This window comes from Nannospalax galili, unplaced genomic scaffold (assembly GCF_000622305.1).
Source record: "Nannospalax galili isolate Female #2095 unplaced genomic scaffold, S.galili_v1.0 scaffold454, whole genome shotgun sequence".
Taxonomy (NCBI): domain Eukaryota; kingdom Metazoa; phylum Chordata; class Mammalia; order Rodentia; family Spalacidae; genus Nannospalax; species Nannospalax galili.
The window spans coordinates 402,349-424,888 of NW_008334929.1; the positions used below are offsets into that span (position 1 = coordinate 402,349).

At 39.3% G+C, this 22,540-nt stretch overlaps 1 protein-coding gene across 6 annotated transcripts in view; it reads left to right on the top strand.

Annotated features, from left to right (window-relative positions):
- The window catches only part of Fgd4 (FYVE, RhoGEF and PH domain containing 4), a 278,130-nt gene that overhangs the window by 243,071 nt on the left and 12,519 nt on the right, over window positions 1–22,540 (top strand). For all 6 annotated transcript variants that reach the window (XM_008829641.3, XM_008829642.3, XM_029561875.1 and 3 more), the window contains 4 exons: window positions 8,209–8,381; window positions 18,125–18,155; window positions 18,993–19,085; window positions 19,384–19,509. In XM_008829641.3, the coding sequence (XP_008827863.1) occupies window positions 8,209–8,381; window positions 18,125–18,155; window positions 18,993–19,085; window positions 19,384–19,509 (423 nt within the window). The remainder of the gene's footprint in view (window positions 1–8,208; window positions 8,382–18,124; window positions 18,156–18,992; window positions 19,086–19,383; window positions 19,510–22,540) is intronic.

The following is a 22,540-nucleotide window of genomic DNA, read 5'->3' on the forward strand; positions in this document are numbered from 1 at the left end:
TTGTTTCTTTTTCAGATCTCTGCCCTTCTGAGAGGGGCAAGATGAAATCATAAAGGAGTTTTGTGTTTCCTTGATGCTAAAGATGGCAAACAGTTTTAAAAGTATTTCTCAGCCATTGTGTTTCATCTTTGCCCCACTTTTTAATTGGATTGTTTGTGGGTGTTTTTACGTTTAGTTTTTTGAGTTCTTTATATATTCTAGATATTAGCCCTCTGTCAGAGTTATAGGGGGTAAAGATGTTTTCCCATTCTGTAGGCTGCCTCTTCACTTAAATGATGGTGTTCTTTGCTGTTCAAAGAACTTTTTACTTTCATGAATTTCCATTTGTCAGTTGTTGGACTTAATGCTTGCACTATAGTAGTCCTGTTCAGAAAGTCCTTTCCTGTGTTAACAGTTTCAATATATTCCCTATGTTCACTTCTGTCTGATTCAGGGTATCAAGTCTTACAGTGACATCAATGTCTCTTTGGTTATTATGATCAGTTTAAATCATTTATGTCATTTTGATTTAACATTGGGCCATACATATGCAGAAAGTCATCCATTTCTTTTAGACTTACATTTCAGTTTAGTGAAATGTAGATTTTTAAAGTATACACTTACAGTTTTCTTAGTTTCCTCAGGGTCTGTTGTGATGTTTCCCTTTTTCGTTTCTGAATTTGTTAATTTGGGTCGTCTGTCTTTTGGTTAATTTAGCTAAGGTTTATCAATCTTGTTAAACTGTTCAGAGCACCAACTCTTCATTTCATTGACTGTATTTTCTTCAGTTCTATTTCATTCATTTCAGCCTTGATTTTATTTATCTCTTCCCATCTATTCTTCTAAAGTATTGTTTGTTCTTGGTTTTCCAAGGCATTCAGGAGCATCGTTAATTTATTTATATGAGATACATTTACTTTCCTGGTGTAGGTACTTAATGCTATAAATTTTCCCCTTAGAGCTGCTTTCATTGTATCCCAAAGATTTTGGTAGATTTTCATTTTCATTCAATTCTAGGAATTTTTTAATTTCCTTCTTGATTTTTCCTGTGATCTAATTTAATAGTGTGTTGTTTAGTTTCCATGACTTTGTTTACTTTTTCCCATTTATATTGTTGTTGATATCTAGCTTTATTTGTTTGTAGTCAGACAAAATACAGGATGATATTTTAATTTTCCTAAATTTGTGACTACTTGTGCAATGTCCTAATATGTGGTTGATTTTGAGAAAGTTCTATGGGCTGCTGAGAAGAAAGTGTATTCTTTGGTATTTGGCGCAATGTTCTATAGATGTCTGTTAAATCCATTTGATTTATGGTGTCATTTATCTCCAGGGTTTCTCTGTCCAGTTTTTGACTGTTTGAACTATTGTTGACAGTGGGGTATTAAGTAGTCACTCACTATTACTGTGTTGGAGTCAATGTGAGATTTTAAATATAATAAAGTTTCTCTTATGAAATTGTGTGAGCCTGTGTGTGGCACATACATGTTCAAGTTTGTAATATCTTCTTGGTGGATTTTTTCTTTAATGAGTATGAAGTGTCCTTCCCTGTCTCTTCTGACTAGTTTTAGTTTGAAGTCCATTTTGTCAGATATTAGAATAACTACACCTACTTCTTTCTTAGCTCCATCACTTGGAATATCTTTGTCTATCCTTTTACCCTAAAATCATATTGGCCATTATTGATGAGGTATATTTCTTGGAGGTAGCAAATAGATGGATCCTGTGTTCTAATTCAATCAGTCTGTATCTTTTTACTGGGGAGTTGAGACCATTAATATTGAGAGTTATTGACCAATGTTAATTATTCTTGTTATATTGGTATTGTGCAGTTTTCTTAGACCTCTTTTGGTTAACTGTTCTGGGATAATTTATTCTTTGGGTTCTCTAGAGAGTGTTTAATCTTCTCTTCAGTCTACAGTATTCCATCAAGTATTCTCTATAGAGTTGGCTGTGTAGACATAAATTCCTTAAATCTGTTCATAGCATGGAAATTTTTTCTTTGCCCTTCAATTATAATGGATAGGTTTGCTGGGTATAGTAGTCTGAGCTAGTATCTATGCTTTTTCATGATTTATAGGACATCAGTCCAAGCCTTTCTGGCTGTCATAGTCTCCATTGAAAAGTCACCTGTTATTCTGATGGGCCTGCCTTTATATGTGACTTGATCTTTCTTGCTCACAGATTTCAATATCTTTGTTCTGTACATTTAATGTTTTGACTATTATATGCCATGGGGAGTTTCTTTTCTGGTCCAGTCTACTTGGTGTTACATATGCCTCTTGTATCTTGATAGGTATCTCTTTACCTAGATTTGGAACATTTTCTTCTGTGGTTTTTTGTTTGTTTATTAGTTTGTTTTGTTTTGGTTTGGGGGGGGTTGAAATATTTTCTCTGTCTTCAATGTGGGTTTCTTCTATTTCTTCTATGGAGGTTTGGATAGTGTCCCAAAGGTCTTGTATATTCTATTCGTGGGTTACTTTAGATTTGATATTTTATTTGATCAAGTGATTCCTTTCCCCAAGCTTGTCTTCAAGATCTGATATTTTCTGTTCCATTTCCTCCACTTTCAATTTGCTTCTTTCCTCTAAACTTTTTGTTTGAGTTCCTGAGTTTTTTATTTCAAGTTGTATTTCAGATTGGCTTTATTTTTCCAGTTTCTTTATAGAATTTAATTTCATGTTTTGAATTGTTATAGGTATTTGATTAAGCTCTGTTTTTATAGTCTTTCAGTCTTTTATTTATACCCTCTTTGAGTTCCTTGAACATATTTATGATTGCTATTTGAAATGACTGTCTTATGCATCCACTAAGTTGTCATTCTCAGGAAGCATTATGATGGGATTGCTAATTTTTTGTTATATATATGTTATCTTGGTTATTTGTGTTGTTTGGGGAGTTTTGTTTTGTTGGGTATTTGGGGGGTTTTTGGGTTTTTTGTTTGTTTGTTTTTTTCTTTTTGGTCTTTTTGAGACAGGGTCTCCCTGTAGCCCCAGCTGTCCTGGAACTCACTATGGAGACCAGGCTGGCCTTAAACTCACAGAGATCTGCCTGCCTCTGCCTCCTGAGTGCTGGGATTAAAGGCGTTTTGTTTTGTTTTATGAGTCCTAGGCACCTGGGCTTATCTGGCAGAGTTTTTTTTTTTTTTTTTTTTTGGTGTTGGTAAATGAGCTGGTCTTTGTTGAATATATCTTTGCTGTTCCCCAACTTGTCAGGTTATGGCCCATTTGAGTCGTGCTTGGTGTTCAGTTTGGGGGCCACTTTATTTTGATGTGCAAATGGTGAAAGAAGTGGTGTAATTTTCACTAGTGATAGGTACAGCTTTTGAGTTGAGATTCCAGGATTGACGCCACACAGTCCTGAATCAGCAGAGTTGGCTGGGGACTGCTAGTTGAACAAGTTGGCTGAAAGGTTACACTGGGGGAGCTCACAGGAACTCTGTTGTTTTGGGGTATTAAAATTATTTATACTTTTCTATACTTTTGACTTCTCATCAGGTTTAGGTATTTTATTTTTTCAGGTTTGGGGCCCCATTTCATGATATTGATTTTTATCAACACAGAACTGAGATGGCAGGGTATAGGGAAGTCTCAGGAATGGGAGCTCAGGACCACAAGTCTGGGGCAGGGAAGGTTAGCAGAGACCCAAGCTGGTCTGAGGGCTGAGTTGGTGGAGGGAACTCACCTGGGTAAGTCTGAATGAGTGCACAGATCTGGGGTGGGGAGAAGCCTGAGAGCTGAGATGGCCAGGCACCAGGAGGAAGTCTCAGTACTGCAAAAATTTAATGAAGCAACTAAAATAAATATGTTGGAATTTAGAATACATGCTGTTAGAAAGGTAAATCTTTTTTATAAAGGACTTTATGTTTTTCTTTTAATGTTTCTTTGTCCATCAGAGACTATGAACTATGGCTACAAACCTAGATAAGATTTGGTTCCTCCCATTAAAAAAAAAATTGTTTGGTAAGACTAAACCACTTGTTAACAGATGTATGTTTAACACTACAAAGGAAAAATAGCATTAAAAAATAATCTATTTTTAGTTCTGAATTACTTTTGTCTTAGAAAAAATGCTCTTGTGAATTTGATCAGACGTTAACCCATTTCTTATGTTTTAACATGGCCAAAATTAAAATAACTGCTTTCACAAAGTCATTGAAGATGAATTTGTGTTCCATCAGTTTTAACATATTTTCCATGGTCCTAGTTAGCAAGGGCTATTAAATTATTGATAGAAATGAGGCACGGTTCCTATTTTGATCCATTTTAAAAGTATACCTTGTAAAGAGTGTTTTGAACACCATTAATAAACTTAATGACTTCCAGTCAGTTAATGTGTGATCATTCTTAAGATCCAAGGATTCATAATACTGTACTGTTGAAGAATACTGAAGACTGTTTCCATGGGTACTGCTAATCTGTGACAAATTATACTGAGACAAATTATAAAACAGTGATGTTGGTCATGAAACTTGCTTTTTTTTCTTATGCTTTTATACTTATTTGAATTTTTACATTGATTAATTAATTGGTCTTGGGGCATGTATGTGCACACATGTGGAGGACAGAGGACAGTTTGCTAGAACTGGTTCTTCTACCATATGTGTTCTGGGTGGATTCAGGTCATCAGTCTTGAGCCCTTACTTGAATTTTTCATATTTTTATTGGTTTACAATTTCACCCATGCATATAATGTGTTTTGATAAATCTACCCCCTTCCCTCCAATTTCTCCCCTATCCCCCCCACCACCACATTCCTTCCCAGCTTCCTGTGCTCGTTTTTTAAAACCAGCTTTGTACATTTAGTGTTCATGGGTGTGGACAGTCTGCTGGTACAAGTATTCTGGAAGTAAAAACTTTCTGGTTGGATTTAAAGCCTGCTCGACAGAACTTTCTGAAAATGGAATTCGTGCCTAGTACTATTCTATGAACCAAAAGCCCACAGCTGGCTAGGTCACAGGTCTGAGAACCTAGTACTAGTATTCTGCTAAGTGAACATGGTAATAAACTGACTCTTAGTTCTGTCTTTATCCCCATTGATTACTACATTTCTCAGTCTTCCTCAGAGAAACTCCTTTTAATAGTAGAGGGTGAGTCATTAAAGACCCACAACTGGTCAACTTGGTTTTTATATGAGATTTTGTATATTAATCTCATTTATACTAAAGAAACATAAATTAATGAATTGACTATTTTTAAAACTTAACATTGGACACTCCAATAAAAAATAGTCTTTTGTTCTAAATGCTATTGGAATCTTGTAGCCCAAGGCATAATGAGTAGAAGTGGTAAATATCTTTCAAAATTAAGAACTTTAGTTCAGTGTTAGGTGGTAGAATGCTAACCTCTTACTGAGCTCCAGCACCATAATAGAAACAAAAGCAAACAGACTCTGGGTTTCAGTGGTCTGAAAATTACAGCAGAAAGATTAACCATGAAAATGCCAGCGATAGTGGTGGTGGAAAGTGCTTTATGTTTCAAAAAGTTACTGGATCAGTGCAAGAACCAGGAGCTCAAGGCTCTAAGAAGAATCACTGTATCACCAGCAGATGATCAGCTTCTAGCTTTACTTTTGCTCCATAATGACATGAATAAAGCATGATAGCATTGGGGAAGGAGAGCAACTGCTGTAAAATTTGCAAGTTCTGAACTTGGGGGAATTTAGTCAGTAGAGCAGTGAATCTAGTGGAGAGATTCCCGGCATCTGTATGACCATCAATACATACCAATGGTCAGAGACTGTCCAGAGTCAACCAGGAGATGTACCTTCATTCACCTTCTCTCTCACACATAGACCATAATAATTGCCAATAATTTTTAAAGCCTTTGTTGGACTTTGTATAGAAGAGGCCATAAAAGGTATACTAAAGCAAGGATGCAAGCTCACTCAACCACAATAATGGCTCTGCCCAGAAAGCCAGTCACAAGGGCCCTGGATGCTTTCTTTAGCAGCCTGCCCAAAATTCTGCCAATCCCCAGTGATCAGTAGTTAGCCCTTCTGACTGATCATGTGGTTTTCCTTGAAAATTGATGTACCATTCTGAGTTCATGATCCACCTTCAGAATCCTGTACACTCACTGACAAATAAATGCAAAGTTTGTATTTCCAATTTACTGGCTACTGTAAGCAATTCGGCATCCCTTAGTGAGTGATAAAGTTTATATTTCATATAGGATATACTAAAATTATGTCCTTAAATATTATGCTGAATAGTTATCAAAACAATTCTCTTTTTGTACTACTAAACACTTTGGTCTGTAGCCATCAGTGTTATGGAATTAGTTTTTATTTCTTAGTGACATGAGCTCCCCTGCTTCATGTAGAAGAGGGGTTGACCACAGCACATATCACATTCCCATCCTCACTACTGGTTAGTATTCATATGGTATGTCTAGGGTTTGAAGAAGACTGTCCCCAAGTGTAGTGCTGACCTGTGAGATTGTAACACCTTGGAGAATATGCTGTCTTTTCTTCACCTCAAAGAATTACTAATATAGAACACAGAATGATAGCTTAGGAGCAAACAGACTGGCTTGTGAGCAAATAAACTTCTTAACACTACCTTAAAATTTTTTCTTTGTCAGTTTCATACATCATGTGTTTTGGTCAGGTCCTTTCCCCATTACCTTCTCCTTTCCCATTCCTACTAAACTGAACCCCTTCTCTTTCTAGCAAGTCTCCCTCCTTTCACGTTTTTCTTTTGTTCTGACCCACTGAGTTCAATTAGGGTTAGATAAACATGGATAGGGGGTTATTTGCTGGCACGGGGACAACTTGTCAGGGGATATACCATTGAAGAAAATGGCTTTCCTTCTCCCATCAATAGTGGGATATTTGACAAGCCCCATCTTGTGCAGGTTTTATGCAGATAACCACAGCTGTTATTCACGAGCCCTTCAGCCAGGTCATGTCTAGAAGACTATTCACAGCCCTTCTGTCTGTCCTGTGGCTTCTACCTTTTTCTTCCCCCTTTTTCATGATGTTTCCTCAGCATTAGGGGCTAGAGGGTTATACAGTTGTCCTGTTTAGGGCTAAACACTCAACAGTCACTATTTTTAGCACCTTCAGCAGCCATGAGACTCTGTATTCACAACCATTGCTGCAAAGAGAACCTTCTCTGATAAAAGTTGAAAATAGCATCTGTCTATGGGCATACACAGAATGTTTGACAATATGTCCATTTGGAAAATCAACAGTGGTATCACACTAGAGCATATGGTCATCATGGACTTTTGATGTTTTCTCTGTTATGGAAAAGGCCTCAAATCTAATCAGAAAGCACTTGGTTATAACCCCCATAACAGTTATGCCAGATTATTGCACCACTTGCCTGGAAGGTTGGTATTGTAGCACACAAGGTCCACATCTGGGTAAGACCATGATGACTTTTCTCCTTCAGCGGCCTGCATAACAATAATGTGGAAGCTAGCCAGCAGGAAGGATGCTTCCAGCTCATTTCCAGTTTGATCTCTCTATGTCCTGCATTCAGAATGGGTGGTATCTTCAGCAGTGGGATCTTATTATACAGTTATGATGTGGTACCAAGCACCCTGTGTTAAAAATGTATTTTTTCCATTCCTGGCAGTAGAGGGTATACCATGAAAATGCAACTTAAAATGTTCATAGGAACTATTAAGTTCTAGTGAATCATTTCAGAAGAAGGAAAAAGTTAAGTGTGGAATGCACTTTATGGAGAATGAAGCTATTCAGATAAGAGACTCATTTTGTTTGATGCTCCTGCAGCTTAGTGGTTCTTCTCTTACCCCTTCGGTATAAGTTCTGCCTTAAGAAGGAATGTTAAATGACTCTTTTCATTTTTGTGTATGTGACAGCAAACCTCTGAATATTTGAAGGTGTTTATTGCATCTTCCAATTAAAACACCCCTTAGACCATTTATTTTCCATTTGTTCAATAACTATTTAATTCTAAGAAGAAATCCAAATGTGGTAGTACATGTTTATATTCCCAGCACTCTGGTGTATAAGGCAAGAGGATTAATCGCAAGTTCAAGGCCTATCCTGGTTACAGCAAGACTGTAAAGAGGAGTTGGGGGGGGCCTCAGGGAGAGAGAGAGAGAGAGAGAGAGAGAGAGAGAGAGAGAGAGAGTGAATCATATACTCTGAAAATTCAATAGCATTTCCCTCCAGAGCTACTTTCAACATTGCTTGGTTTTTACTTATTTTCATGTTTGTTTGTTTGTTTTTAATTTGTATTTTTCCTCTTTGCAGTTCAACAACATGTTGCTGTATTGTGTGCCCAGATTCAGCTTGGTAGGCTCAAAATTCACAGTTCGTACCAGAGTTGGCATTGATGGGATGAAAATTGTAGAGACTCACAATGAAGAATATCCATATACTTTCCAGGTGTCTGGGAAAGAACGAACACTGGAACTGCAGGCCAGGTAAGAGAGCCAATCCTGCCACACTTTCCAAAAATATCAGAGTGAGGCATTAATGGTCCTGACGGTTTTTTTCACAGGTAAACATCTCAAACCTCTAGAAATCTGATTGAATGTAAGTGGACAGCAGAGTTTTCCTGAAAAATAACCATCATGTCTTGTCACTGATTCCTCCTTGCTTAAGACAGAGATCTGTAGATAGTAAGCATTCAGTCAGGTGACTGTAAAATGACAGGGTTTTCGGAGGATGAGGTTGATGAGGCATAACCATGATGGAAGTGGAACATGAAAAAGAACCACTGCAGACCACAGCTGACTACCTTGTACATGAACCTCTGGAAGACCTTGTGTTGCCACATTTTTAAATAATCTGCTTTAGAAAACAGTCATCTACTTAGCATTCCAGAGACCTATAATGGTGAAAATGTGAAAACCCCAGAAGATACTAGTGTTAGTTATCAATCCTACTTCTACTGGCATCAGTAACCTTGAATCTACGGAGAGGCATGAAGCATTCTGTTCCTTTGCCAGTGGTATGTGGTTGTGATGAATTCATCACAGCTTACTGTTCAGACTTTCAAAAAGGAATTAAATTATTTTATTAGGAATTATGAAAAATATGACAGACTAGGAAAGATTCAAAATTCAATTCTTTGATTTCTCACAAAGAACATGCTTTTGACAGGCCCCATGTGGGGACAAGCATATGCTTAGAAGGCATGTGGCTCAGTGGCCTAGGGCAGTGTTTGTGTGCACACAGACCTACAACACCCCATAGTGGGTGAGGCAGAGTTTGAGTTCCCCCAAGCCCATAGAGTCCCAGGCACCATGCAATGACTGTGTGACTGAAGGCCCAAGTGTGATACAGGAATGGATTTACAGGACCACATGGCATTACAGGAGACACACACCAGCTTGAAGATGACCCAGCAGGGTACCCCAGGACCAGAGAGGTAGGGCAGAGTCAAGTTAGAAGGGAGCTTAGGGCTGTGGAACTTAGCATTCTGCCAGCACACAAAGGACACAGGTTGAATTTGACTATCCTTACCAACCTGCCACTTGTCTCCTCTACCTATACAAACCAATACAAAGGACAAGCGCAGAAGTGGGAGGAACTGCAGCATACCACTAAGGGAGAAAGACTGAACCAAACTACACTGAGAGAAGAATGGTGGCTTGAATTTTTGAAAAAACAAAATAAGACTCAGGCGACAATTAACTCCATATGCATAAGTCTAAACACAGAAATAAAAGTAACACAATAAAACAAGGCCTGTCTCCTCCAAAATTCACCAATCCTTTAGTAAAAGCTGCCAGTGAGAACAGCATAGAAGAGCCTACAGACAAGAGTGTAAAAGAAAGGCTATAGGGGTTGGAGAGATGGCTCAGTGGTTAAGAGCACTGACTGCTCTTGCAGAGGACCGGGGTTCAATTCCCAGCACCCACATGGAGGCTACGAACCATCCTTAACTCCAGTTCCAGAGGAATCCAAAGCCCTCTTCTGACCTCTGCAGCATTGCACAACATGGGTACACTCACATACAGGCAGGCAATACACTCATACACATAAAAAATAAATAAATAAATAAAATATTTTTTAAAAAGAATGGCTATAAATATATTATTTAAAAGAAAACAAAAAGCAAGATGCAAGAGAAAAGTCTGGGCATAGTAAAAAAAAAATTATTTTAAATTATCTTTGGAGCTACTTTTGTTCTAAGCCTCCAAACAGCACTGTCAACTTATAGGAGACCACCTACATATTAACTAGAAAACAGAATTGCGAACTAATACACAGCAACAGATTTTAATCATAGTGTGTTGTGATGCTGCTGTCCTTCTGTGGTATAGCATCTTTATTTCTGATGAGGCCCTAGACATACATAAAATTTGTTTTTAGATTTTTTTCCTATGTGTTTGAGATTTTCATGTCTTTGCTGCATGTGAATTTTTATGGGTGTCTTCTGTACCTATGGAGGAAATGGCCCCTGAAGAAGCAGCAAACATCAGTGTCCCCAAGAAAAAAAGGAAATTTTCTTCTAAGGAGGAGCCAGCTAGCAGTAGGCCTGAAGCTACTTCTGGCAACCAGAGTGGCACAAAGAAAAAGAGAAAACTCCAGAAAACACCTCAGGAAGATTAGAATGGACATTTCTTCGGGGGAGGGGCATCCCCTAAGGTTACCATCCCAACCCATATAAACCCCAATAAAAAAAAATCTGCAAAAAAAAAAAAAAAAACAGTTTTTATTTCTTTTTTGTCCCTCTATTAAAGTGAATATGGAACAAATCCAATTCATAGTATTACTACAAGCTTCTTGTTTTAGGAAGCTTCATTTAAACTCTGAAGCCTTTAAACTCTGAAAAACAAATTACTTCAAAGTTATTCCAAGTACTTGTATAACTTCAGAAAACCCACATGGGTTGTAAGAACAGTTGACAAAGTTGTGGAGAGAGTTTGTTCCTGTCTTATTCAATTCTTGTTTGCTGTGTGGTCTTCCATTTTTTAATTGAATTTTTGCCATTTTCATACAGTGTAATTTGATGGCATGAGATCCCCTTCCCTATCCACATCTCCCCTTAGCTGCCCAATTTAATATTCTCCTTTCACTCCTTTTCTCCCTATCTCTATTTCTCTCTCCCTCCCTCCCCCCCCCTCACTCTCTCATTTCTATCTCTAGCTCTCCATATATGGCCTATAGAGTCCTTCAGTGAGAGTCCACCCACTGGAGCCTGGTTAACCTACTAAGAGTACCATGCCCAAAAGAGCCTGTCTCTGCTCCTTGCCATCAGCCATTTGTTGACACAGCTTCCTTAGGTGGGATTAATTGGAGCCTCTTAACCCACTTGTTCATGTTTGTGCTGGGATATTTTTCTGGTTTGAGCTGCATGGGACATGCACATGCTGTCACCATTGCTGTGAGTTCTATGAATAACTGACCAGCTTTCTGGAAGACTCTGTTTCCTTGTGGTTATCCACCACTTCTGGCTCCTGCCATCTTTCCCCCCACCTCTTCCACAATGATCCTTGAACCTTAGGGGGCAGAAGCTTGCTATTTGGGATAAGCTCTCTGCAGCCTCTGCTTTTCTGCATGTTGGCCAGCTGCAGGTTTCTGTGTTAATCATCTGTTGCATAAAGAAACTTCTCTAGTGAGAGTTGAAAGATGATTAATCTATGGGTCTTATGACAATAAGTCATTAAGAATCAGTTTATTACGATAACTACTTAGTTGAAAACTAGTATTAGGTTCTCCCCTATGTCTTGTGACCTGTCTGTCTGTCTGGTGTCAGGCTCCTAAGCCTGATACCAATGTCAGGTATGGGCTCCAATTCTCAGAAGTGGACCTGAAATCTAATTAAAGAGTGATTGGTTACTCCCATAATATTTGTGCCACAGTTGCACCAGTGGGCATATCTTGCCAGGCCAGTTGTTACTGTAGTTCACAGAATTCACAGCTGGGTAAGGTTGGTGATTACTTTTTCCTTCTGGTAGCTTGTATAGCCCCTCCAGCACTATGAACAGTAGCCAGTGGAGATGAAACTCTGAAGTCAGCACCAGCTTGATTTCTTCTTGTTTGTTCTACAGCTCATATATGTAGTGTCTACAGCAATAGGGTCTAACCATCCAGTTCTTGTGGGTAACCAAGAACATGGGCAATGACTACTCTTGTTTGAGGGTCTATAGGACCCCCTAGTCAACAGCTTCTAGAAAGGGAGTCCATTCCTGACATTGAAGGGTTTTTTTTTGATTACCCTATGATGTCTACAAAGGGAAATGTCTGTGTTAGAGAATAACTCCTTTTCATCTCTTTCTGATGTACATGTATATACTTAAAGATGCCTCTACAGTGGTAGGTTTCCATATGCCTGTTCTAAAGGCCTTTTGTCTTAGTTATTCCTCCCCATACTCCCTCTTCTGTTCTGCTCTCCTAGCCCTCACCCCATCTAACCCTCCCTACTGTAGTATTCTCCTTTCCCCTTGGTATCACTGAATTCTACAACCCCACCCAGGAAGCCTTCCTCCCACCCCTTCATGGCCATGTATTAGTCTCCTGACTACCTCTAAAATTTCAGATTACAACATGTTTATCTAAGATTTCAAAGCTAGCATCCAGCTATGAGAGAGAGCATACAATGTTCATGTTTCTGGGTCTGGGTTGCCTCACTCAGGATGATTGTTTCCACTTCCATCCGTTGTGTATATGGTCCCATGCCTTCATTATCATCATCAGTTGATGGGCATCTGTATTGTTTCCAGTTTCTGGCTAATATGAAATGGACAGCAGTGAACCTGGATGAACAGGTATTTCTGTAGCAGGGTATAGTCTTTTGGGTATATGCCCAAGCGTGGCATGGCTGGTTCATATGATAAATCAATTTCAAACTTTTTGAGGACTCTCCACTCTGATTGCTTTAGTGGCTGCCCAGCATTCACTAGCACCAGCAGTGGGTAAGAGTTCACCTTTCTCGACATGCTTGCCAGCATTTGTCAGTTTTTTTGTTTTTTTTTTTTGATCTTTGCTATTCTGAGAGGGGTAAAATGAAAGTGGTTTTAATCCGCATTTCCCTAATGACTAAAGATGTTGAACATTTTTTTTACCTTTTGAAGTCTTGTCAGATCTTTTTTGAATGACTTAGTATATTATTTTTAACAAGAGTTCCTGAAGGCAGAAAAGATATTTGAACTGATTTGCAAATTCCCACCATGCTTCACTCTCCAGTGTGCCCAGCAGGTCGGGAAGGGGTTTATGACATTTGTTATGCAATCAGCTTTGGCACACAATGGCTTATTTTAAAAAAAGGCAGGGCTCTCCTGCTCACCACTTCTTAAGCTGTGCATGCATTGAACAGGTCAGGGCACGCTGCAGCAGGCACGGGGTGCAAGGCATGGCTAAGCTCAGGTCTGCGGTCCTCCTCTGGAGGAGAAGGTGAGAGCTGAGGTTCAGTCTGAATGCCAGTACAGTGGATTTTATGCCTGCTATGTCACCCCTGTTCTCTACAGAATGGTGTTGGACATTTTTTAAGTATTTCTCAACCATTTGTGTTTCATCTTTAGAGAATCCCCTGTTCAGCTCCTTGCCCCCACTCTTTAATTGTTTTTTTTTTTTTCCTTTGTATATTCTAGATACTTAACCCTCTGTCAGAAGTGTAGGTGGTAAAGATGTTCTCCCATTCTGTAGGTTGCTTCCTTACTCAAATGATGGTGTCCTTTGACATACAGAAGTTTTTTAGTTTCATGTGTAATCCCATTTGTCAATTGTTGGACTTAATGCTTACACTCTAGAAGTTCTGTTCAAAAAGTCCTTTCCTGTGCCTATAAGTCCCAATGTATTCCTTACTTTCTCCTCTGTCTGATTCAGAGTATCAGGTTTTATGTTGATGTCCTTGACCCATTTGGAGTTGAGTTTTGTACATGGTGAGAGATAGGGGTCTAGCTTCATTCTTTTACATGCCCTTATCCTGGTTGACCAACACCATTTGTTGAACATGCTGTCTGTTCTCCAGTGTGTATTTTCAGCTCCTTTCTCAAAAATCAGGTGGCTGTGAATGTGTGGATTTAAATCTGGGTCCTCACTTCTAGTCCAGTGATCAATGTGTCTGTTTTTGTACCAGTATCATCCCGTTTTTATTACTGTAGCTCTGTAGTATATCTTGAGATCAGAGATGGTAATACCTCCAACAGTTCTTTTATTGTTCAGAATTATATTGGCTGTCTTGGGTTTTTTGTGTTTCCATATGTAACTTGAGTTTTATTTTTTCAATTTCTGTGAAGAATTGTGTTGTAATTCTAGTATGCATTGCACTGAATTTGTAGATTGCTTTTGGTAGGATGACCATTTTCACATATTAATTCTACTGACCCATGAGCATGGGAGGTCTTTCCATCTTCTGATATCTTCTTCAATTTTTTTCTCCAGTGTCTTAAAGCTTTTATTGTACCAGTCCTTCACTTCCTTGGTTAGCTTTATTCCAAGACAATGTATGAATTTTGAGGTTATTGTGAATGGGATCATTTCCCAGATTTCTTTTTCAGTATGCTTGTTGGTGTTGTATAGGAAGGGTACTGATTTCAGGGTGTTAATTTTATATCCTGCTACTTTGCTGAGTGTGTATCATTTCTAGGGGTTTTCTGGTGGGGTCTTTAGGATCCTGTATGTATCTGCAAATAAAGATACTTTGACTTCTTCCCTTTCCAATTTGTATCCCCTTTATCTTTTCCTTTTGTGTTATTGCCCCAGCTAAGATTTCAAGTGCTATATAGAGCAGGAATGAACAGAGTAGACATCCTTGTCTTCTTCCTGATTTTAAGGGGAATGCTATCTGACCACAAAGGAATAAAGCTTGACATCGATATCAACAATAAAAATGGGAGAAGCACAAAAATTCATGGAAGCTAAACAACATATTACTGAACAAAACTTGAATCACAGGAGAAATTAAAAAGGATATCAAAAATTTCATAGACTTGAATGAAAATGAAAACACAACATACCAAAACCTTTAAGACACAATAAAGGGAGTCCTAAGAGGAAAATTTATAGCATTAATAGAAACATCACATTTAAGTAAATTAATGATGCATCTGAAACCCTTGAAAAACCAAGACCAAACAACACCTAAGAAGAGTAGACAGGAAGAGATAAGTAAAATCAAGACTGAAATTAATGAAATAGAAACAAAGAAAGCAATACAGAGAATCCAAGAAATGAAGAGTTGGTTCTTTAAACAGATTAACAAGATTGACAAACCTTAGGTAAATTAATCAAAAGAAAGAGAGTGTTCTAGTTACCTTCTAGTGCTATGATTAGAAACACTGATCAAAACCAACTTTAGAAAGGAGGAAAGGCTTTATTTGGCTTACAGCACAGTTCATCATCAAGGGAATCCAAGGCAGGAATTCAGGGCAGGAACCTGGAGCACAGACCATAGAGGAATGCAGCTACCTGGCTTGCTCCTGTGGACTGTGCTCAGCCCACATTCTTATACAGCACAGGACCACCTGCCCAGGGGTAGCATAGCCCATGGTGGACTGGACCCTCCCATTTCACTCAACAATCAAGAAAATGTCCCATAGACATGACCACAGGCAAATCCAATGGAGACAGTTCCTCAAATAAGAGTACCTCTACCCAGGTGTAGAGGTACTATCCAGCACAGAGAGGACCCAAATAAACAAACCCAGAGGAGAAAGGGGAACATTACAACAGACCCAGAGGAAATTCAGAAAACCGTAAGGGAATACTTTAAAAATCTATATTCCACTAAACTAGAAAATCTAAAAGAAAGTAATAACTTTCAACATATGTATGGCCTACAAAAAAAACAACTTAAAACGACAAATAATCTAAACAGACCCATAATAATCAATGAAAGAGAGTAATTTAAAATCTCCCATTTAAGAAGAGCCCAGGACTAGATGGATACAGCACAAAATTCTGCCAAACCTTCAATGCAGGAACTAATACCAATACTCCTCAGATTGTTCTATGAAACAGGAATATTTTACTTTAGTGTTTTAATAATAATTATGAAGTAACACTCCCAAATTCCTTCTATGAAGCCAGTGTTACTCTAATAACAAAACCAGCAAAGACAGAACAAAAAGTAAAATTATAGACCAATGTCTGATAAACATAAATGCAAAACTTCTCAGTAAAATACTTGAATGCAAGGACACATAGAAAGGATTATCCACCATGATTAAGTTGGCTTCATCCCAGAGATGCAGGGATGGTTTAGCATACGTAAATCAATAAATGTAATCCACCACATTAACACATTCAAGGACAGAAACCACATGATCTCCTCATTAGATACAGAAAAGGACTTTGACAAAATCGAACATCAATCCATTCATGATAAAAGTCATAGAGATACTAGGCATATGGAAACATATCTCAAAATGATAAAGACAATATACCACAAGCCCACAGTCCCCATCATACTAAATGGAGAAAGCTGTGTGCTCTTCCTACGATCTTTCTGTAACCTCACAGGCAGTGGTGGTTTTATGTAGCTAGCCTTTCAATTTTGTCTTCACATTCAAGAATGCTCAACAAATTCCTTCAATAGGAGACTTTCTCTCCTTTTTTCTTTCTCTTTATAAAATGCAAAGCTTTAGGATCAAATTTTTAGAATTACAGAATTATTTCAAGTAGATTTTGTTGGGTTTGAGAACATTCAGCATGACTCTGAAAGATTTATTTTTAAATAATTACTGTTTATAATACAGACATTGCTTTTCAATATTTAGAGAATCATTGTGAATTTTAAAGCCAATTGTTTTTAAACTGTACCAGGTTGACTTGAATAAAATCCAGACTTGCAAATTAGCAAACACCAACTCTTCCTTTCACAGAAATATTTTTTAAATTGGTGGGCAGAGGAAATTTAACAAGGTCCCACCTCTAGACGAAGAGTGATAGGCCCAGACTGCTGAGGTAGAAAGAACCAGATTTCTCCAGGGATAAATTCCCTGATCTAATCCCATGTGGTCAACCATAAGCACATGTACCTAAGAGCACCGCCAAGTGGGCTCAGCAGATTATATATATATCCAACAATAATAGTCAAAGAAGAGGTCATGAAATCAAGAGGAAATGAGAGATGAGACAGGTTAGAGGAAGGAGGGAAGGGTGGAAATGTAAATATAGTACTAATGTATGAAATTTTTTAAAAGATCTGATCCAGTTCAGACTCCACTCACAGAGTGTTTCAAGTATGATGTAAGCTTACTACATGAGAAAGAAAATGAAGTTTTTTCTTCACGGGCCAAAGGGAACTTGGCTACAGTCAAGCAATTTTTTCCCAAAGAAAAATTACTAAACCTTATGGTCCATGAGTCCATGAAACCTCCTTTCTGCAAGATTTTAAATGGTCAATGTGGGGCTGGAGAGATGACTCAGCAGTTAAGAGCACTGACTGCTGTTGCATGTTCCCATGTTTGATTCCCAGCACCCACGTGGAGTCTAACAACCTGACCTCCATTGGGCATTGCATGACACGCATGCACTTACACATATGCAGGCAATACACTCATACACATAAAAAAATGTTTAATGTTTGCTTCATCTGTTATGGGTTAGCTATGCTATTTCCTGAGTCTCTTAGGAAAAGGAAAACAAAATTGCCTATCAATGGAAATGTTAAGTAGTTCCCCAAGACCTTTCAAAAATAATTTTTAGGCTTGATGTGTTGGCATACACCTTTAATCCCAGCACTTGGGAGGCAGAAACAGGCAGATCTCTGTAAGGTAGAGGCTAACCTGGACTGCATAGTGAGTTCCCGGCAAGCTGTGGCTACAGAGAGACCCTGTCAAAATAAATAAAAAAACAAATAATTTTAAGTTTACGGGAATAATCATAATCTTTTCCAATGTGAGTCGTGACTAGTAGCCTTTAATTAAACCTCTGTCATATGTTTTATTAAATTAAAATATCTTTGAATGTCTAGTATGTTAGGCTTACAGAATCAGATGTGTCAGCTAAACAGTAGTTGTTGATGTTGTAGCAGTACTAATGAATATCAGCCTTACTCTGAGGCAATGTATGGGTACCAAATTTAGTAGACGGTCTGATACTGTGTTAATAATTTGTTTGTTCAATTGCCATAGAGTCTGTTTAATTATTAAAGTAATTCCTTCCAAGGCATTCTTATATTTTCCAGGAAGCTGGAATAGCATTAATGTATACTTTTATTCACCAGGTGTAATTCTTAGTGTTTTCTACACTCATTTTATCTTTATTTTAGTTCTGAGCAAGACAAAGAAGAATGGATCAAGGTAAGGCTGACCTCTGTTTTCATTTTCGTGTATAAGAAATGTACACATTCAGCCAGGCATGGTGGTGCATGCCTTTAATCCTAGCACTTAGGAGGCAGATGCAGGCAGATCTCTGTGAGTTCAAGGCCAGCCTGGTCTACATAGCGAATTCCAGGCCAAATGGGGATATAGGAAGACCCTGTCTCAGAAAGACCAAAAAAGAAGAGAAGAAATGTGCACATTCTATTTTTATTTTTTTATATTTTATTATTTTTATTTTATGTGTATGTGTGTATTGCCTGCATGTAGGTAAGTGCACCCGTGTCATGCAATGCCTGCAGAGGACAGAAGAGGCTGTCAAATCCCCCTGGAACTGGAGTTAGGGACAGTTGTTAACTGCCATGTGGGTGCTGGGATTTGAACCTGGGTCTTCTGCAAGAGCAGCCAGTACTCCTAACTGCCAAAGCCATCTCTCCAGTCCTCTATTTTTAATTTTTAAAACATAGTCTAAGAACAAGTTCATTTAATTTTTAAATTATTTTTTTATTTGATGTGTATGCGTGTACTGCCTACATGTATGTAAGCACACCTGTGTTGTGCAGTGCCTTCAGATGTCAGAAGAGGGTATCGCATCTCTTGGAAATGAAGTTATAGGTGGTTGTTAGATGCCATATAGGTACTGGAACCAAACCTGAGTCCTCTGCAAGAGCAGCCAATGCTCTTAACCACTGCACCAACTCTCCAGCCCCAAGTTTATTTAATTTTAAAGATGATTCTCATATATTTATTTAAAAAAATATATTTATGGATGTGTATGTGATACTTTCATGTATGCTTTGGATTTCATTTATATTTTAGGCCCTTCAGGAGACTATTGATGTTTTTCATCAAAGGCATGAAACCTTCAGAAATGCAATTGCAAAGGATAATGACATTCATCTAGAGGTTTCTGTAAGTTCTTAAGCTTAAGATTTTTTATCTCTTTGTAGTGTCAAAAGTCTTAGCTAATCATATTATTAGTTAATCTTTTCCCTTGCACTACCAGAAATGACTAGTTAGGAAGAATATCATTCCCTCTTAGATAGATATAATACCAAGTTCCTTGAAGTGCTTTGGAATTTTCTTCCCTTCCTGAATCTTGAGTGTCAGACATGGTTTGAATGATATTGCTAAAGTGCTTTTAAAAAGGAATAATAAAGGGAAATTATAATTTTTTTCTTTTAGAATTCAATGTCTCTTTTCCTTTTAGACTGCTGAGCTGGGAAAAAGAGCCCCAAGATGGATACGAGACAATGAAGTGACGATGTGTATGAAGTGCAAAGAGCCCTTCAATGCACTGACCAGAAGGCGGCATCACTGCCGTGCATGTGGACATGTAAGTGGGTTTCTTGGTTGTTTCTCATAGCTATATAAGTGATATAAAATCAGTATTCTAAAAAAGAAAAAAAAATCATTAGCATTTACTTGACCAATAAGCGTATTTTAGAGCAAAGTATCGCGCTGGACTATGGAGAAAAACATTAAGTGAACAAAATAAACCCTGGACTCATGAAGATTATATTGTGTAGAAGAAAATACTTAAGAATTCGTATTGCTATGGGTGGAATAAGAAAGCCACCAGGAAGATGAAATGGAGACTGTTGGCAATGGAGTGAGATTTGGAACCAGTTTTATTGGAAAGACCTGTATTGGGGGACTGATACTTGCCTGAAAGGTGACGAAGAGGTTATCCTGGAAAGGGAGACAAGAGGAGCATTACCTACAGTGAGAGTCTGAGATTGCCATGAAATCCGGTGGTTGGACATGATGAGTAAACAGAAGTGTGACATAGATGTCATCAGAGTAAAAAGAAGTCAGTGTGTTTGAAAAAGCAAGATATGGAAACCTCAGTACAAATGAAAGTTATGGCATTAGTCAGGGTAAGGGCAATGCCCTCTCATCTCACCAGAGGGGAAAAGAAAAGACAGGTGCAAATATGGGTAAGTAAGTTGGTGGGGTTTATTGTTTTAGGGGTGTGAGTAGTCAGAAATGAGGGAGTTTTAAGTTCAGTGTTGGCTGAAAGTGAAATGAAAAAAAGGAAATATGTGTGACTCAAGAAAGAGGACTAAGTATAAAATACTTTTAGCTAAACAGAGAAAAGTGAGCCTACCAAGGGTAGACTGGTTGCCCATTGATAGTCTCCACTTGGAAATTCAAAAGGCCACTCTTCAGCTTAACAACAAAACCTGTTTTCTAACAAGATTCGGCAGGCCAGAGAAGGCAGGTGACATGGTTCATAGAGAGTAAGTGTAATGGAAAATGTAAGGCAAGAGTTGGCAGTGTCTGTATTTGAGAGCTAGTAGTGAATGAAGGAAGTTTTGAGCAAATAATGGAAACTAGAAAGCTGTAAGGTGGGATGAGTGGACATCAAGATTTCCATCATCCAGAAACATGAGGGATATTGGTGAATGAAGGGCAAATGTTTGAAGTTGGCACTGAGTCCTTGGTGGTGACAAATACAGACCAGTGAGCAAACCTGAGAACAGAAAGCTAGAGTGAATTGCCTAAGCCTGGAACTGGCAGGAGAAACCTGAAAAATCTGAACCAGATATTAGTCAAATGAATACTGTAGACACCAGGCATTGTGGAAAGTGGATGTGCTGGATAGCTGTAATTGTCAACTTGACACACCTGTGTAGAGGGAGCCTCAGTTGGGGAAATGCCTCCATTGGACTTGGCCTGTGGCTGTGTTGGTGAAGGATTTTCTTGATTTTTTGAGGGATTTGGGATGGTCCACCCCACTGTGGGTGGTGTACCCCTATGGGGCGTGCGTGCTCTCTCTGGGCGCACTCCCCTGAATGGCACTCCCCCGCCGCACCTGGCTAGTCGCTGGCGGGTCTGGCCACAGGCGTCTCTGGCTGCGGTGGTGGGTGCCCTGCAGGCTTTTCCCGGCGGCTCGGGTCCCGTGTCTCTGGAGCTTCTCTGCTGCAGAAGCGTTGTTTTGCCGAATCCTGTCCCTAATCCACCCGTGTACTCTTCCTCAGGATGCGAGGTCCACTGGCCACTTGGGCCTCGCGGGAAGAAGTATGAGGACAGCGAAAGCTAGGATGTCCACGAGTCGGTAACGAGGGAGTGCGCCCCCCGGAGAGATTGGGCCGCCAGTAGTGACACAAGACTCAAGACTTGGCTTAGTCTGTGTTACAGCTTTATTCTCTGAGACCCAACTCTCTGTGTCCCAGCTTTCTGCGACCCAGCTCTCTGCAGCCCAATTCTCTGACTATTAAGAGAAAACTAAGACATTTATACCGTTGGGGTAGTGGTAAAAGCTTTGGCTGTTAGATGCTTTGTGAGGCATTCTATTTACATATGGAAGTGGGTTTCTGCCAGCCTGCTGTCTGCTAGGAAAAATCACAGGAAGGCATGGTATCTTTCAGAGACAAAGGCCATGTTTATGTTATGGCATTTGTGGCCGACACTTCAAAAGGAGAGACAGGAAAGATGCCAGGAAGACACCCTGCTTACGAAAGGAGCCCGCAGCACATGATCCCGAGCTGCATGAGCTGTCCGGTGTGAAGGGGCTTCCACTTTGCATAACAGACCCCTGGGCAGGTTACTCTGTATTATATAAGAAAGCAGGCTGAATATGGGCCAGGGGAGCAAGCCAGTAAGCAGCATCCCTCCATGGCCTGTGGTCCAGCTCCTGCCTCCAGATTCCTGCCCTGAGTTCCTACCTTGGGCTCCCTCAGTGATGAACTGTGGCCCAGGAGATGTAAGATAAATAAATCCTTTCCTCTTCCAAATTGGTATTGGTCAGAGTATTTTGTCACAGCAATGGAGAAACAAACTAGGAAAATAAATTGGTACCAGGAGTGGGGTATTGCCATGACAGACTTGACCCAGTTGATTTGGGGAAGATTGTGGAAACGTTTGGAAATTTGGGATAGAAAAGCCATTGAGTGCTTAGAGTTTGTTGCTGTGGAGCTCAGAATAGTTACGCTTAGAGGTGGAGGCCTGGCTAGTGAAGTTTAAAAGGGAATATCACACAAACTATCAGGGCTGCTTATGTGATATCTTGAACTGAGAATCTCTGGTTTCTGGTTGGCTGAGGCTGAAGAATCAGCTGTGAGTAAGAAGAAACCAGAACCACTGAAGTGAAACCTTTCCTGGGGCAATTGATGCTGGCTAGCTGGGGCTGAAAAATCAGCTGTGAGTAACAAGAGACCGGCACCTTTGTAGCAAAATCTGGAAAGTATTTCCTCAGGGTCAACACACAGAAGCTATGGTCCAGAGGGGGTCCTGAGCCTCCATCACAAGCTGGAAGCAGGACTTTGTAATGTGTAAGAGTCTCCTGAATGGTTTTGCTATTGAAAACATGAAGGTTTCACAGAAAGCAACTGGGGCCTGGTACCCCAAAAGACTAGGAAAGG